General features: G+C 52.1%; 1 protein-coding gene across 7 annotated transcripts in view; it reads right to left on the bottom strand.

Moving 5' to 3' along the window:
• Window positions 1-15,651, bottom strand: part of LRRC20 (leucine rich repeat containing 20) — a 112,973-nt gene that overhangs the window by 80,220 nt on the left and 17,102 nt on the right. For 3 of the 7 annotated variants that reach the window (XM_057308879.1, XM_057308880.1, XM_057308881.1), the window contains one exon: window positions 3,729-3,873. The exons of 2 other annotated variants lie outside the window; for them this stretch is intronic. In XM_057308879.1, coding sequence (XP_057164862.1) covers window positions 3,729-3,810 — 82 coding nt within the window. In that variant the 5' untranslated portion in view covers window positions 3,811-3,873. Of the gene's footprint in view, window positions 1-3,728; window positions 3,874-9,432; window positions 9,530-15,651 lie in introns of those variants that run through there. 2 more of the 7 variants (XM_026504396.4, XM_057308878.1) reach the window with 2 other exon arrangements.

Here is a 15,651-nt window from a genome sequence, read left to right as displayed (position 1 = left end):
GAAGCTGGAGAAGCCCGGCCCACACCCAAGGGCTGAGAGAAGGAACAATCCCCACGACTCTCGTCTGCTGTTGGGAAGTCAGTTACTTCTGCCTCCTACAGTGGCAGGTGGTCCTTTCCCTAAAATCTGTACTTCTCTGCTTAAAAGAGTAATGTGTTTATCATACAACATTCAGGAAAGGCACAGGAGTATTTTATAACACCAATTTGTGTCTTGTTTTATTTCCTTTCAATTCTTCCCCCTGTCCTACACATGTTTAACTAACTGCCATCTCACCATCTATACAGATTGGGATCCTCGCTTTTTTCCAATTCATGTTCCATGGAACAATCTGCCGGTCTTCATTCAAGCATGTAATGAAATTTTATGCACCACTTTTAGTAGCTCCATAAATTGCATTGTACAGCTCTAACAAAATTTATTTAAGCCATTTTCTGGGGCTGGTTTTTTAGGCTGTGTCAGATTGCTTGCTGTTTTATATGAGAACCATAGTGGGTTACTTCACGCATCTTTCAAGACCCACTTCAATTCCCACCTCCTCCAGAAAGCCTTTCCGGACGCCTTCAACACCCAGCATATCCCCCACCTCTGAACTCCGACCACCCGTGGTTGTGTCTGACCTGCCTCAGCATGGAAACCTCGTGTCCCTCACCGCTCTCTGTCCCACAGTGGTGGGCTGGTCTCGCGTCCAGAACTCTACTGCACATAGCTCGAGGGGGCCCCCCAGCACTTTGCACACAGCAGATGCTCAATACATGCAGACAGCTTAGACCCCAGACCCCTCAGACTCCATGAACCCAGTGAACTCCACCTGCTGAAGGGTCAGGATTGCAAGCCCGATCTGGCATTTTGTTTCTTCGCTGGGCACTGAAGAGATAAACGGGCCTCCATCGGTCTGCCCTAACTTTAAAGACCCAGTTACAGGGCGCCTGGGTGGCTCAGTCGTTAAGCGTCTGCCTTCGGCTCAGGGCGTGACCCCAGGGTCCTGGGATCGAGCCCTGCATCAGGCTCCCTGCTCCGTGGGGAGTCTGCTTCTCCCTCTCCCACTCCCCCTGCTTGTGTTCCCTCTCTCGCTGGCTGTCTCTCTCTGTCAAATAAATAAATAAAATCTTAATAAATAAAAAAAAAGACCCAGTCACCTCCCTGTGAAAGTTTCGGGCTCCAGTCAAGACAGCCAAGGCTAAATAAAATGTTCAACTCCTCTCTGATGGTGACTAAAGCTTTGCACGCTCACAACCCCAGGGCTCAGCAACCATCCACATCCCCTCCCCAGGACGGCATGATAGAGAAAGAGCCAGGGCTCTGGTGCGGGACAGTCAGGGTTCCAATCCCAGTACGGCAGTGGCCACGCAGGGCAACAGAGGCCTGCCTTGGGTTTTTCAGGGGGCACAGCCCCGGGCAGTGCAGAGATGCTGGTCACTGCACGCCCCCACCCCCGACGCCCTGCACACTGTACCCCACGCAGCGCGGCCACGCTTCAGCTCATCTGGCCTGCAGAGGGAACTAAGTTTGCAACCTCTGGTCCCCAGACATTTCAGTCTAGACTCCATGCAGCACTTTCAGGCTCCCCACCTGCTGGGTGCCACCCCCTATCCTCCCATCACCTCCTCCATACAACCTCCAACTCCGAGCTACCTGGGGCCCCAGCCTCCTCACTGCTGCCTCCCCGAGCACTTTCTCCAGCAACACCTTGCCTGGGAGGTCAAAATGGTGCTCTCCCTCCTCTGCCGGCCCTCCACCCTTGCCCCTGGGACACATGTGGGTGAGGCTGAGCTCACATGCACCCCTCAGCCCAGCAACACTGCAAGGCTGGGGGAGGTTATTCCCTGCAGAGACGTGTTGATTGGCACTCAACTCGCCACTTGAAGAAGTGAAGAGACCCAGCTTGGTGGCTGGCCGACAGCGGGAGGAGGAGGCCTGTTTGTGGCAGAGTGGGACTTAGGTGCCACCCCCAGCCCTTGGAGATGGAACAGAAACAGTGTCATTCACTGAACTCCCTAAAGGCCAGCACCTTATAGACATCCCCATTCCCCGAACCACCTCGATGAGGGAGGCACAATTCCCATCCCCACTACAGACATGAAGAGACCAGGTTCGGGTAGCGGTTAAGCAACCTGCTAAGGGAGCGGGCTAGTTGGTGGCAGAGTGGGGATTTGAATCCAGGCCATATGCGTGGTGGGGAGCCTTGAGCCCTGGGCTGAGTATGACCACATCGGTAACTAGCACGGGACTCCAGAATTCTTTTCCTGCGGGCCCATGGCCATCAGCTCACTAGCTGAAGGCACCGCCACCCCCACTCCCGCTGCACCCCAGAAACTTCCCTCCAAAACCAACCACGACCTTCAAGTTTGCTGGCAGAGGAGATCTTCTCTCGCTTTAGGTCAGTTCAGCAAACACTACATGCTGACAAAGTACCTGACACAGCTCTGGCTCTTGGGGGATGGGGGCAAAAGTCCCTGCCCTCTAGGGACACCGATTGAGTGTTACAGAGGAGGAAAGGAGCAAGGGGTGAATGTCGGTGTAGGGATGACGGCTTCCTGAAAGAGGCGGTGACCAAGCTCATCTTTTTTTTTTTAACATTTTATTTATTTGTTTGAGACAGCGAGAGACAGAGATGGTGACAGACAGTGAGAGAGAGCATGAGCGGGGAGGAGAGGGAGAAGCAGACTGAGCAGGGAGCCCGACACGGAGCTCTATCCCAGGACCCTGGGATCATGACCTGAGCTGAAGGCAGACACTTAACCGACTGAGTCACCCAGGCGCCCCCAAGCTCATCTTGAAGGCTGAGTGACCCTCCACTTTCTAGGCTACAATGCCTTGCCCAGGAGCCTGACATACCCGACCAATGGCTGTTCACAGAAATGCTCTACGTTCCCAGTCTCTGGATCTTTGGTCAGGCGACAACCTCCATGGAAATGTTCCTTAACAGACAGACACAAGCACACATGGGCACACACATCCCTACCTGCCTGTGGAATACCTCTCTCTGTGCCAAAGACCCCATTCAAATCCTACCCTACGTGCACGATCACCCCCGAGGCAGGAACATGCTCTCCTCCTCAGGGCTCCCACAATATGCCAATGGCCCTAAGGGTACACATATTCCAGCGGTGAGACACACACACACACACACACACACACACGCAATCCTTGCACATGTGAACAGTCAATAAATATCTGTCGAATTCAGTTAAATAGGATGATTTGCTTCGATGCTTAAAGACTTGGCATAACTGTATGGGCTAAAATGCTATGACCAAGTCAAAGCAAAAAATATATAAGACACAATTCAAGTAAAACAATGGCATGAAAGGGGGCCTCCAGGCTGAGTGACCTGGGAAAAGCCCCCTTTGCCTTCAACCCTTCATCGCCTCTTCATCTGAAGACCAAGGCTAGTCATGCTTGGCGGGTATCCTCCATCACAAGGCCTCGGTGAAGATTCAATATGGCGACACGAGGCACCTGAATGGGCCTGGGACCTGGGGCTCCTCGGCGGGGCAGCAGCTATTGTCACCTGGGCCAAGGGCACACACTCATTCAGAGTCGGCAGCAGTGTAGACAGGCTCCCTGGTACGCACACACCAAGCACAAGTGCAATAAAACTCCATGGAACACTTCTCCTCGGGACGAGGGTGCCCACTGACACTCTCTGTGCTTTTCTCTTTTAATTCCACCTCTAAACTGATTTCGCACGCCGCCTGTCTACGGGGCGCCCTGCCCTCACTCACCCAGGGTATCAGAGCCGCTCTCCACAGTCTCGTTGACCTTCCTTGCAACTCTGGCCACGGCCTCACCCATCTTCTTCAGCATGCAGGCAAGGGGGTCCTGCTGCCAGCCACCAGGCCGGTCTGCTGCTCACAAGGGGGCCCGTGCCTGGGGAAGACACAGGACCATGAAGTGCCCGCCCTCCAGCCGGGGACATGCCCCCGAAGCCATCCTCCTGTGGGACCCAGGCTGCAGGAAGCCAGCAGGGAGGGCGCCAGGCTACTCACTTCCTCCCAACGGGCCTAGAGACCAGGCCACGTGCAGCTAACCCTAACCAGTTTCCGGGGTGGATCAACACGTGCGACCTCACCAGACTCAGGGCAAGGGCTTGAAACAGTGCCAGGCAGGTGTAAGGACTCCGGTGTGTGCGGCCTGTGACTCACTTAACAGGCGGAGCACGGGGAGGAGCCGGAGCTCAGCCAACTGCAGGGGAGAGATGCTTGTCCCTCCGTCCTGCAGGCTCCAGGCTGGTGCTCTGTCCGCAACCACCACTGGGACAAGTCCCCCAGCTCCCTGCTCACCTCACTCACCTCTGCTGGGCATGTCCTGTGCGCTGGGAAGTAGGGGCACAGAGGCAAATGTAGCCAGCCTGCCAGGTCAGAGCTCACATCTGGGGGGGGGGGTGTCTCTAAGCATTCCCTTCCCACCTGTCAACATGGAGGGAAGGCTAGGGTTGATTACAGTTTTAGCCCACAGACCTGAGATCGGCCTGGAGTTTATCCGTCAGACCCGGAGGGAGAAGGGGGGCGGGGCGAGGAAAGGAGAGAAGGGAAATCGGATCACTAGGGGAGAAAAGGCTTCAAGAACGGTGAGGAACACAAAGTTATTTGGTGTTAAAGACACAAGGGACTCTAGAAAGGTCTCTGACTCCCCGTTTATTACAGAGAAGGACACTGAGGCACAGAGACGGACTAGATGACCTGGCCAAGGTCAAAGTGAGTCAACGGCAACAATGTTAACAGCCCAGCTCCACATCCAGAGCTCACCTCTTTACAAAAGTCGCCCACAACACTGGCAGCAGCACCCAGGGGACAGAATGAACTTGGGGCCAAGATCAGGGCCCTTTTTTGCCTCTGGATCCCAATCCCAGGTTCAAAGACAGCTCAAGGAGCTCTAATGGGCTCGCTCTGAGGGTCAGAGGCCAAAGGTGAGGAAGAGAGAAGGGGGTGAAGGGTGGGCTCCGAGTTGCTATCAGACACCACGTAAAAATCCAGATGTGCTCAACTACACAGGCAGGGCAGGCAAGGCTGAGCCGGGGCAGGCCAGGCCCCCCCATCTGCTGACGGAGTTAGTGGTGACTCCAGTATGTGGGTGCATCTCATCACGGAGGCTGACGCTGAAGGTCTGAGACCCACAGTGCAGTGGAAACAGACTGGTTTTTTTGAAGACAGGCCTGGTGCCCAACTCTGCCATTTATTAGCTCAGTTGCCTTGGGAAAGATTTTTTAGCTACTCTTCATCTGAGTAGGAGATCTAGTAATACCCACCTCACTGGATTCCTATGAGGACTGAACAAAAATATTTACATCTTTCCCGGCCAGGGCCCAAGACATGTAGGTCTCAACAAATTCTAGTCAAGAGAAAAAAACTTGGCAGGACACCGGCCGCTAATTCCAGTTTCATACCCATGTGATTTCGAACAAATAACTCAGGGGAACTCATCTTTAAGGAATGACTAGAATTTCCTTCTCCACCTCCAGGAAGTCTTCCCTGATTGCCTCAGCCCTCAGTGTTTTCTCCTCCCTGAGTTTCAGTACCACTTAAGGACTTAGCGCAAGCCACTTGGGTTGTTTATGAACTTTTAAAAATATACATACTTGCCTCCCCAGTCGGCCTGTGGGCAGCTTGGCACAGGGAGCAGCTCTATACTACGCTTTCCCCCCACACTTTACACCACAAACTCCATACAGAGGCCTAATTAGGGTACCCCAATGGGGATGATGATGATCAACAGCCATCATTTGGGTTTCAAATCTAAATACAAGTCAACGGACTCTTACAATAAATCTAAGACACTGTCTAAATGAGAAGGGTCATAGAGTCAAATGCCCAGTGGTGCTAGGTAGACAACTTGCATCAGGCGGGCAAGGTAGGGCAGCAGGGAATAGTGAGGACTATGGCAAACTAAACCCAGCACCTCCACCACACTGTCCTTAGGACCATCCCCTAAGTCTGAGTCACAGCAATGTTGCTGGGATCTTGGTGACCCCAATGAATGGGAACATTGAGGGTTCAAGAGGGGAGGTAAATGAGCTAGATGGGAAACAAAAGAGCTAGGTCTAACTCCCAGCCTAGGCTTCTTCCTACTATACCATGCTCCTTCCTTGCCCTACCTCCAACACTTACCCATAATCACAAACACATATGGAGCAGCTACTAGGTATAGGGCATAAGAATGAAGAGGACAGAAACACAGGAAAAAGCTCTGACTTGTGATTCTGATGGACAGCTTTCTAGGAAACACCACTGAGGCAAACCTGGCCTCCCAGCACAAGGGAAAGGGAAGGTAGATCTCCAAGCTGCTCAGGATCCCTGCTACCCTGCAGGGGACTGTCTGGGCTGATTACTTTCAACCAGGCACTATGCTGAGAATTCTCTTAGCTGCCACTAGGTGGGGGGGGGGGGGGGGAGGGAACAGGGCAGGGGATGCCTTAGGCCATAGAACCCACTGATGAAAACTAATCAAATTAAAAATTTCACCCCCGGTGGCCAGCAAACACACGTGTGGGTCAGAGAATGGACATCAAAGCAGGAACAGCTGCAAGATCTGGCTGTCAGAGCAAATCACTAGTAGGAAGGGCCCCTTACATCCCAGAGGATGCTCTGGGTATGGCACAGACGTGCCCTAGACCCCCGAGAGGGTCTGCCCAAAATCGCCACCTTCACGAACTGACCAGGAAACTACCTTCCCTTTACCTCACACGACCCCTACCCTCTCAAGGGAGAATTCCTTCTTATAGTCCAGCTGACTGTCCCTCTCTCAGGTCAGATGACAAAGGCCTGTCATTCTGGCATAACCAGGGCTGTGAGAGAGGAGTGTGGCAGGGCCACATGCGTTATAAGGCCCGACATGGGGTAAGGGGGCCCCAGACCGAGGGAAGAACAAACGCGATCACAGGAGTCTGGAGTGGGTCCCCCAAAGGGCACCTACAAGTTTGTCCAACTTCACTGACTGCTCCTTTCAGATCTAACCCAACACTGGGCCTCTTTAACAAACAAACGAACAAATAAAAAAAAGCAAGATTTATTTAGCATATAACAGAAACCCCGAGAGAGAGGAGGTTGCAGGGGGTGGGGGGGTGCAGAAATAAAAATAAAGCTATTCTTTTCTTTTGTTTTACACTGTTTTTCAGAAAGCAAGAAAACTGTCTGGGTCACATATAAGTGGCGGAGAGAGCTATGGACCTACTTCTGACGGAGTGCAAAAGCCCCTAGGCAGGGCGGCCACTAGGGTGTGAGGGCCCCTGTCTCTATAAACGATGTGAATCAACCAAAATCAGCCTGTCAGCACCACTCTGGCCACCCATTTCTTGCAATCCCACAAGAGAAATATCACGCTGGCCAATGGGAGCCATCAGCACGCAAGGGAGCCTTCCTGGAACCGGAACCCAACTACAGGTCCCCAGGAGAACACCAGAGGCTCAAGCTGTGGGTTCCTTGAGGCATCTGGCCAAACCCGCAGGCAGAGTCGATAGCAAAAGAAAGTCAGAGAGTGTCCCCAAGGGACTATAGGGAAGCCTTAGCTGATTTCTAGGCAAGTGCTCCAAATCCTGGAGAACCTTCAGCAGACTCCAAAGCCATACTCGCACAGCTGCTGTCCCCAGCTATACATCCCTCTCCCTACATCCCCAACTCCCCTTTCCTAAGTGGACGTCATAGCCTCAGGAAATGTTTAAAACCAACAAATATCTCCTGGGTAACTTCCAAAGGGGCCACAGAAGGGAATAAAGTTATAGAGATGGGGCATGGGCCAGAATGAACTTCCCCCAGCTAGGAGAAACCAAGTGCCAAGAGGAAGAATGAGCTAGAAGCTAGTGGGGCTGTGACGCCAGGCCAAAGGAGCATGTGTGCCCTCTGCACGAAGGGAAGAGAGACACGGTCTGAGCAGAGGGACCTAAAGAGATGAGAGAAAGAGGGAGACAGGTAGTCAATCTGTCCCCAGATTACTGAGGTAGGAGGTTGTAGGCCGTCTGGTAACTCTGTCCTGTTTCTCTGCAGGGAGCTAGGGAAGGTTTTCTGAGGGCAGCGGCCTAAGACATGAGTTTGGAAACTTATCAGTGTTTGTGAGCAGCTGGAAATACCACCTTCCTCACCAGGTTTTTTGAAACGTAAATGATATATAACTTTTGAGAAAGGTCTTTGCAACCGTTAAGCACTTCCCACGTTAATCACCCATAGGTCATTTAACAGGTACAGACAGTAAGTTAGGATACAATAAACCGAATGCCAGAAAAGTTGTCTTCCTTTGTGGGAGCTGGCAACAGACCCTTCTGGAGCCATCACCTAGTTTCACCCGGATACAAGGCTGGAGTTGGGGTGATTTTTGCTTAAACCTTGACTGCAGCCCCCTGCTGGCGCTCCTGTCCTCCCCAGTGAGAACTCTACCTTATCTGGAGCCTGGAGATCTGTGCAAAGGAGCTGCGGCGACACCCCGCCCGCACCAGCTGCTCCTATATTTAGTTACTGGTGTGGTCACTTGGGAACTTTAGAGCCTGGCAGCCGCTCGGAAGGGCAACTCGAGCCTCCTGAGCCATGTGTGCAAGCTCCCCCAGCGCTAGCTCCTGTGGGTCCTTCCGGCCACGCTGGGCAGGGGAGCAGGTGGGAAGGTGAGAGGCGGAGGGCTGGATCGGATCCAAGTAGCCCCGAAAGCCCTCGAGACCTGGACAGAGTTGACCCACTTTTCCACCCCAGGGAAAGCAGCCCGCTGGGGCGTGAGTGGGACCGGCTGGCGCCTGGTTTTGAGCCTCGGGGTTCGCAGCCCCGCGCGCGCGCTCTGCTCCAGGTACCTAGGTATCCTCCGGCCGCGCCTCCTTAGGAATGCACGCCGGGCCGGGCCAGGCTAGGGTCTCCGCACCTCGCGCAAGGGGCCCGCCTCACCCGTCTACCCCACCCCCCGGAACCCGCAGCCAATGGCTCCTCGTCGCCAGCCCTCCGCACGCGCGGCAGGCGGGGACTGGGGAGAATAAAGCAGGGAGAGGGGCGAAAGCTAGCGATCGCAGAGCGCTGGGGACTCCCGCGCTGCCCGGAGGCTGGGAGGCATGCCCTGGGACCGAAGCGAGTCCCGAGATTGCTGCTTCAGGAACGAAATACACAACAGCTTCTCCCGGCCCGGGCGCCTCCCGCGGGGACGGAGGCCTGGCGCCGCTTCCCGGGCTCCCTACTCCCTGCCACCGCGGCGCCCACTCCCGCGGGCCAGCCGGGGTCCAACCGCAGTTTGCAAGCGGAAGCCGGCGCGGCGCCGGGCCCCTGGGCACTGCAGAAGCCGCAGCTGATACACCGCTGTCCTTTCCACCCGGTGACCTGGGGGAGGGGCGGGGACGCTGCAGAACCGGGGGGGCACTTCTTTCCCTCTCGCCCCCAGCCCTCCAGCGCTCAGCCTCAGACTGCATTTACTTTGCGGGGCACGAAGCGTGGGGACCGGTTCTGGGCTGCTTTCTGCTCCACTTACAGCGACAATGCCTCCTAGCGCCCTGCGCAGCGCAGTCACGCTCCCTCGGCCGCCGGCGGCGCCCCATGCAACAGTGGCGCGCTGGAGCGGGCGGGGCGGGGCGCGCGGGACCGCGGTTTCTGAGCGCACGGCCGCTCGGCCAATCGCCGCGCCAGGATAGGTGCCGGGGCGGGAGCAGGCCGCGCGCCCGGGCCGCGCGCAGCCAATCAGCGCGCCGGTCCTCACGCCGCGCCCCGGAGCGGCGCGCGCGGAAAAGCGGCCCGCGCGCTCTCGTGCGCAGGGTGGATCCGCTTTGTGTGCGGCTTCTGGAGGGAAAAAGCTAGGGAGCGCGGGCGTGTAGACCCGAACGTGCTACACGGATCCCGGGATCGATAGGACTGAGGCTCCGGGTTCTTCTCAAGGGAATGGAGTTGAATTGGCCAGATCAGGGGTACTTTGAGAAATGTGAAGATGGGGAATAGAAAACTTTTCATGGGATGGCTTCAGGTGCCCATTCGGGTTTTTAGAGACAATAATTCTGGCTACCCTAAGTTATCTCACCTCTCTAAATCCCAACATTCTCCACTATAAAATAGGAGTTAAAGTACATAAAACAGGGGTCATTGCGAGGACCAATACATGACATGTTTCATGCAGTGCTGAGCATGACGGCTCAGAGAAAGATGGCCGCTGCACAGGCCTTCGCTGATGGAGGACTCACCATATACCCTTTACAAGACACTATGGAAACCACGAAAAAGGCGAGGCCCCTGACTCAGCCCGTGACAATGATCAACATGTCAAATGCTCTAGTAAACAGAAGCATGTACTAAATATGTAGGAGTTCTGAAGAAAGACCATTTAATTCGGTCTCCAGTTTGGGGCAAATAAGGAACACACATTCCCCTGGGTCTTGATGAATGTTATGAGTTGAATTGTCTCCCCAAAAAGAGGTATCTTAAAGTCTTAACCCCCAGTACCTCAGAATGTGACCTTATTTGGAAATAGGGTCATTGCAGAGATTAGTTAAGGTAAGGTCATACTGGAGTAGGGCATGTGTGGTGTTCTGATGAGAAGAGACACACAGGGAGAAGGGCGTGTGAAGACAGAGGCAGACGGCAGTGATGTGCCCATAAGTCAAGGAATCCCAAGGACTGTGTGGGCAAGGACCCAAAGCTAGGAAGGGGCAAGAAAGGACACAACTCTGAAAACACCTCGGTTTTGGACTTCCAGCCTTCAGAACTATGAGAAAATACATTTCTTTTGTTTTAAGTCACACAGTTTGTGGCAATTTGTTACAACAGCCCTTAGAAACTAATACAATGGGCGAGTAGGAATACAGGGAAGAGGATGAGAAATGTCTCCAAAGAAAGTCTTTAAACCCGAATGCCTAGTGTATGCAAGGTCCTCTGTCTCTGGGTATGACAAGATCAAGGAGACACAGAGCCTGCCCTCAAGGGGTTACCACTCAGGGGAAAGGCTGAGCAGCCACGTTTTCTGACTCCTTCCCCGGAAGACTGTCTATGGAAGCCTTTCCCCAATCTCATCATCACTCTATCCCTGCCACATATATACCAGATACCAGATATTAATAACAAGTGGATCGAGTCCTGTTCTGCCCAAGCCAAGATCCTTACTGCTCTGGACAAAGAGGACCCTGCCACTTGTTTCACTTAAAACCACCCTTGCAGGGCACCTAGCTGGCTCAGTCAGTAGAGCATGTGACTCTTAATCTCTGGGCTGTGAGTTCCAGCCCCATGCGGGGTGTAGAGCTTACTTAAAAAAAAAAAAAAAAAGGAATAAGAAAACAGCTTTACATCTCTGGCCAATTTCCATACATGGATATCTTCTCTTCTCCTACAGGCCACAGGCCTGAGAGCGCCAGGCTAGTATTTCTGTGCATATAGTAAGGGCTCAGGAAATCCACTGACTTATCATGGCCCCCGCCTGAGTCATCCCACATTTGTGCCTTATCATATTCAGTCCTCTCTCCCAGGTATTTCACCTGAACCCTCCAACTCCACATGGAGAAGACTCCTGCCCAGCTCAGAGGCTGCGTCTTCTGTGGCTGGTGTGTTTGCTTCTCCAGAGTACTTACTGCAGTATGCCCATTATTATGACATCTCTGTACATGTCTTTTCTCCCAAGACTCTGCCTGATTTCAGATCAACCAGAGCTTGGCACATAGTAAGTATTTGTATCAGTCAGCACTTTCTATTTCTGCATCATAAAACACCCTAAAGTGCCGAAGTGTCTTTATTTATTTTTTTTTTTTTGAGGGAGGGGAGTGGCAGAGAGAGAGAATGAATCTTAAGCAGTCTCCACGCCCAGCGCAGAGCCCAACATGGGGCTCCATCTCACAACCTTGAGATCATGACCTGAGCTGAAATCAAGGGTCAGACGCTTAACAGACTGAGCTACCCAGGCGCCCCAGAAGTATCTTAAAATAATAAATATTTATTTCGTTTATGATTTTATGGGTCAGCATTTTAAGTTGGGCTCAGCTGGGCAGTTCTTCTGGTCTCAGCTGGACTCCCTCATGCATCTGGGGTCAGTAGCTCAGTAGCAGAGGCTTCTGCTTCCGGGGAGATGGATGGCTGTCAACTGAGGTAACTGGGCCACATGTCTGTCACCCACCAGCAGACTAGCCCAGGCTGGTTCACGCAGAGCTGTGTGGTTCCAAGAGCAAGAATGGACACATGCAACGTCTCTAACGGTCTAGGCTCAAAACTGGCACTACATTACTCCCACAGTTGTATTGACTAAACCAAGTCACGAGTCCAACCCAGGTTCAAGTGTGGAGAAATAGATTCCATCTTCTGATGGCAGGACCGGCAAAGTCACGTTGCAAGGAACATGGATATAGGGATGGGGAGAGAGAGAATCAAGGCTAGTTTTGCAATCTACCGCAGTGCTCGATAAATATTCCTGTGACACCCAGCACATAGTAGGTGCTCAGTCAATATTTATCACGGTGCTAAGATTTTCAACTGTGATGTTTACTGATCTCATTCAACACAGTCAGTTGGCAGAATGTTCCCTCTCACTCACAGGTTATCCATTGCCACCTTCAGTTCTAGAATAACTAATGAGAGGATCAGGAGGACAGGGCTGTGCAAGAGAAGGTTCCTGCTCCCAAACAGAGCATCTTTGGAGGCCTGGTCACGTGAGATGGAAGCCATACACCTTCACCTATCAACAGAGAGAGGCTTGTTTGCCAGAGCTTGAACATGGCCCCTGCTGATTTCCTGAAAGTCCTGTGGCTCCCTGCTGGATAGGAAGCCCATTGTGCTGTGACCAATTGTTATCTGGCTAGTTCCTGAGGGTCTGCCCCTCGCCGAGCAGGATAAATCCTCAGGGTAGCTGTGGAAGGGACACTGTCCTGTGGCCAAAGCCGACAGCTCAACTCCAAAGACTAGGAGCTCTAGTGAGAACCACTTCCCATCAAAAAATTACTAGAATCAATCTCAAGGCCTATTGTGGGCCTACTTATATCCCCCCAAAAAAGATATGTTAGAGTCCTAACCCCCAGGACCCCAGACTGTGACTTTATTTCAAGATACGGTCTTTACACTGGTAATCAAATTAAAATGACATCAGTAGGGGGGGCTCCTAATCCAATATGACTACTGTCCTTGTAAAAAGGGCAAATTTAGACACAAATAGGAATATGGAGAAGACAATGTGAAGAGACACACAGAGGAGAGGGACATCCACAGGCCAAGGACTGAGGCCTGAAACAGGTCTCCCCTCAGCCTCAGAAGGAACCAGTCTTGCCAACACCTTGATTTCAGACTTCCAGCCTCCAAAACTGTGGGACGTTTATGGCACTCTGTTACAAGCAGCCCTAGAAAATGAATACCAGGCCTTAAATCTCTCCCTTTCCATTCTGTTCTTCTCATATTTGTTCTCATCGTATACCCCTTGAGGGAAAAGTATGTTCCGGTGGAAACAAAATATGAAGTCCCATTGGCATGTGTAGCCAGATCCTATGCACTACCTGTGCCTCCCTGAGCCTTAAACCTGGAGCCATGCGTCTGCCCGGAGCTGGGTGAGCCCCAGGCAGGAACTCCCAGTCGCTCCAAGTCACTCTCATCCTAAGCGGAAGAGCAACTCACTCAGTCCCGCTTCCAGAAGTTTCAGCCTGGTCCCAGGTACTGCCCCCCCCCCCCCAGGGTCCCCTCCAGTACTGCAAGGTTTGCAAAGACGAGCAGGAAGCAGTCAATACCCTCGAGACACAAGCACTCTGCTATGACAAAGAAGATTCCTACGAAAAGTGACTTTAATGAAGTATTTCTCAAGCTGCAGCCATTGCTGACATTTGCTCTACCCCAGCCCACCCGCTGGCGAGCTTGAGCCATCGGTAGACTCAGAGAGCTCATGCTGCACACTCCCTCCCCGCTCTGCATTCAGTGGTGCTACCCTGGTTATTGGGAATAGCATGGTTAGAAGGTTTATACCATGGAAATCAGCACACACTCTAAATCAGGACTTTATTTCTTGGTTTACCAGCACATGATACTATCATTTACTTTTGTTTCCTTTAAATTGACTCATGGTTTAACTTAAAAATGTTTATTTTAAAAGAAAACTTTGGGGGTGCCTGGGTGGCTCAGTCAGTTAAGCATCCAACTCTTGATTTTGGCACAGGTCATGATCTCAGGGTCATGAAATCAAACCCCCACTGGGTGTGGAGCCTGCTTGGGATTCGCTCTGCCCCTCCCCACCCTCCCTCTCTTAAAAAAAAAAAAAAAGAAAAAGAAAAAGAAAAGAAAACCTTATATCCTTACTACAAATGGAAATAGAATCATTTGCCATAGATAGAAAGTAACCTGAAAAATAAACACTGTAAGTCAATTATATCCCAATAGAACTGGAAAAACTTGTTAAATATAATTAAGTGAATAAAATGAAACAACATTACTGTTGCCTGCTGAAGGCCTGCTCCTGAGGCTGTTCTCTCTGTTCTAAAAGGAGGCTAGCAAGTGCTGGGGAGATAGCAAAGACACGGCAGGGCCTTAGTTAATTCAAAATGCTTGGAAGAAATTTAAAAAGGTTATCACTCTCTCAAAGCAGTGCTCCTGGACCTCCAAGAATACAGGTCCCACCTTGGGAAAGACTGTCCCACTACAACAGACAACTAGGAGTTCAGCAATACTAAGTTAAGAGTTTCAAGGACGGGCTGCTCCCAGTTGACCTGCCCACCGCAGGAAAACAGACCCCTTGAAGAAGTCTTCAAGGATTGGTTGAACTGCAGTAGACACAGAAGACCAAGAAGAATGTGAAAGAGGGAAAGGAGTAGGGAAGGGAAGAGCACTCCCAGAGTGGGGCTCAGCCTGAGCACAGGTTTAGAAGCCAGAAAGCATAAAGCATTCCTGGGAACACCCAAGTGCCCACCTCTGGCTGAGGCCGGGGAGATAAGGAGCCCTGGGAACAGGACGCCAAGGTACCCTGAGCCCTTGTGAGGGCCTTTGCTGCCAGGATGACAAGGTGGTCCTTGATTTCCTGGGTGTTTCAGTTAGCTTTTGCTTTGCAACAAACCACCCTGAAGTTGAGCAGCTTACAGCAACAAACATGTGTCATTTCTCACAATTCTGTGGGTCAGCTGGGCAGTTCTGGGCTGAACTGGCTGGGCTGACCTCTGCAGTCAGCTGGCAGCCGGCTGGGGCCGGATGGTCTAGAACAGCCTCACTCCCGCATCTGGCAGTCAGCAGGCTGTTGGTGGAGGGGCCTCAGTGCAGACAGACTGGGGCCTCTGCTCCACATGGTCACTTATCAAGGACCAGCCCGGTCTAAAAGGCAAGCCCGTAGTGAAAGCATTTTTGAAGCCTCAGCTAGTGGCACAGACTTTCTGTTAGCTCATTAGCCAAAACATGGTCGAGCCCAGAGACAATAGGGAAGGGCCACTGAGGGGGTAGATATAGGGAGGAGTAAACATATTGGGCAAGGGAGTGCCAGGTCACTTCCTTCCAGAAGCACTCTGGAAGGAAGGAACAGAGCACAAGATGATTTGAAATAATAATGCCAATAACAGCAGCAATAATAGTTCATACTTAAAATGTCACCTTTTCTACCACATACTTTGTGTTATCTATACCATCTTTACACACACACACACACACACACACACACACACACACACCTGCCAGTAGTTCCATTTTAAAGATAAGGAAACAAAGGCACACAGAAGTTAAAGAGTTTGTCAAAAGTCACATGGCTACAAGTGGTAGAATTAGAATT

Source organism: Ursus arctos, unplaced genomic scaffold (genome assembly GCF_023065955.2).
Source record: "Ursus arctos isolate Adak ecotype North America unplaced genomic scaffold, UrsArc2.0 scaffold_7, whole genome shotgun sequence".
Classification (NCBI taxonomy): domain Eukaryota; kingdom Metazoa; phylum Chordata; class Mammalia; order Carnivora; family Ursidae; genus Ursus; species Ursus arctos.
Note: the sequence above shows the minus strand (reverse complement) of the source record. Positions and strands in the feature narration are given on the sequence as shown.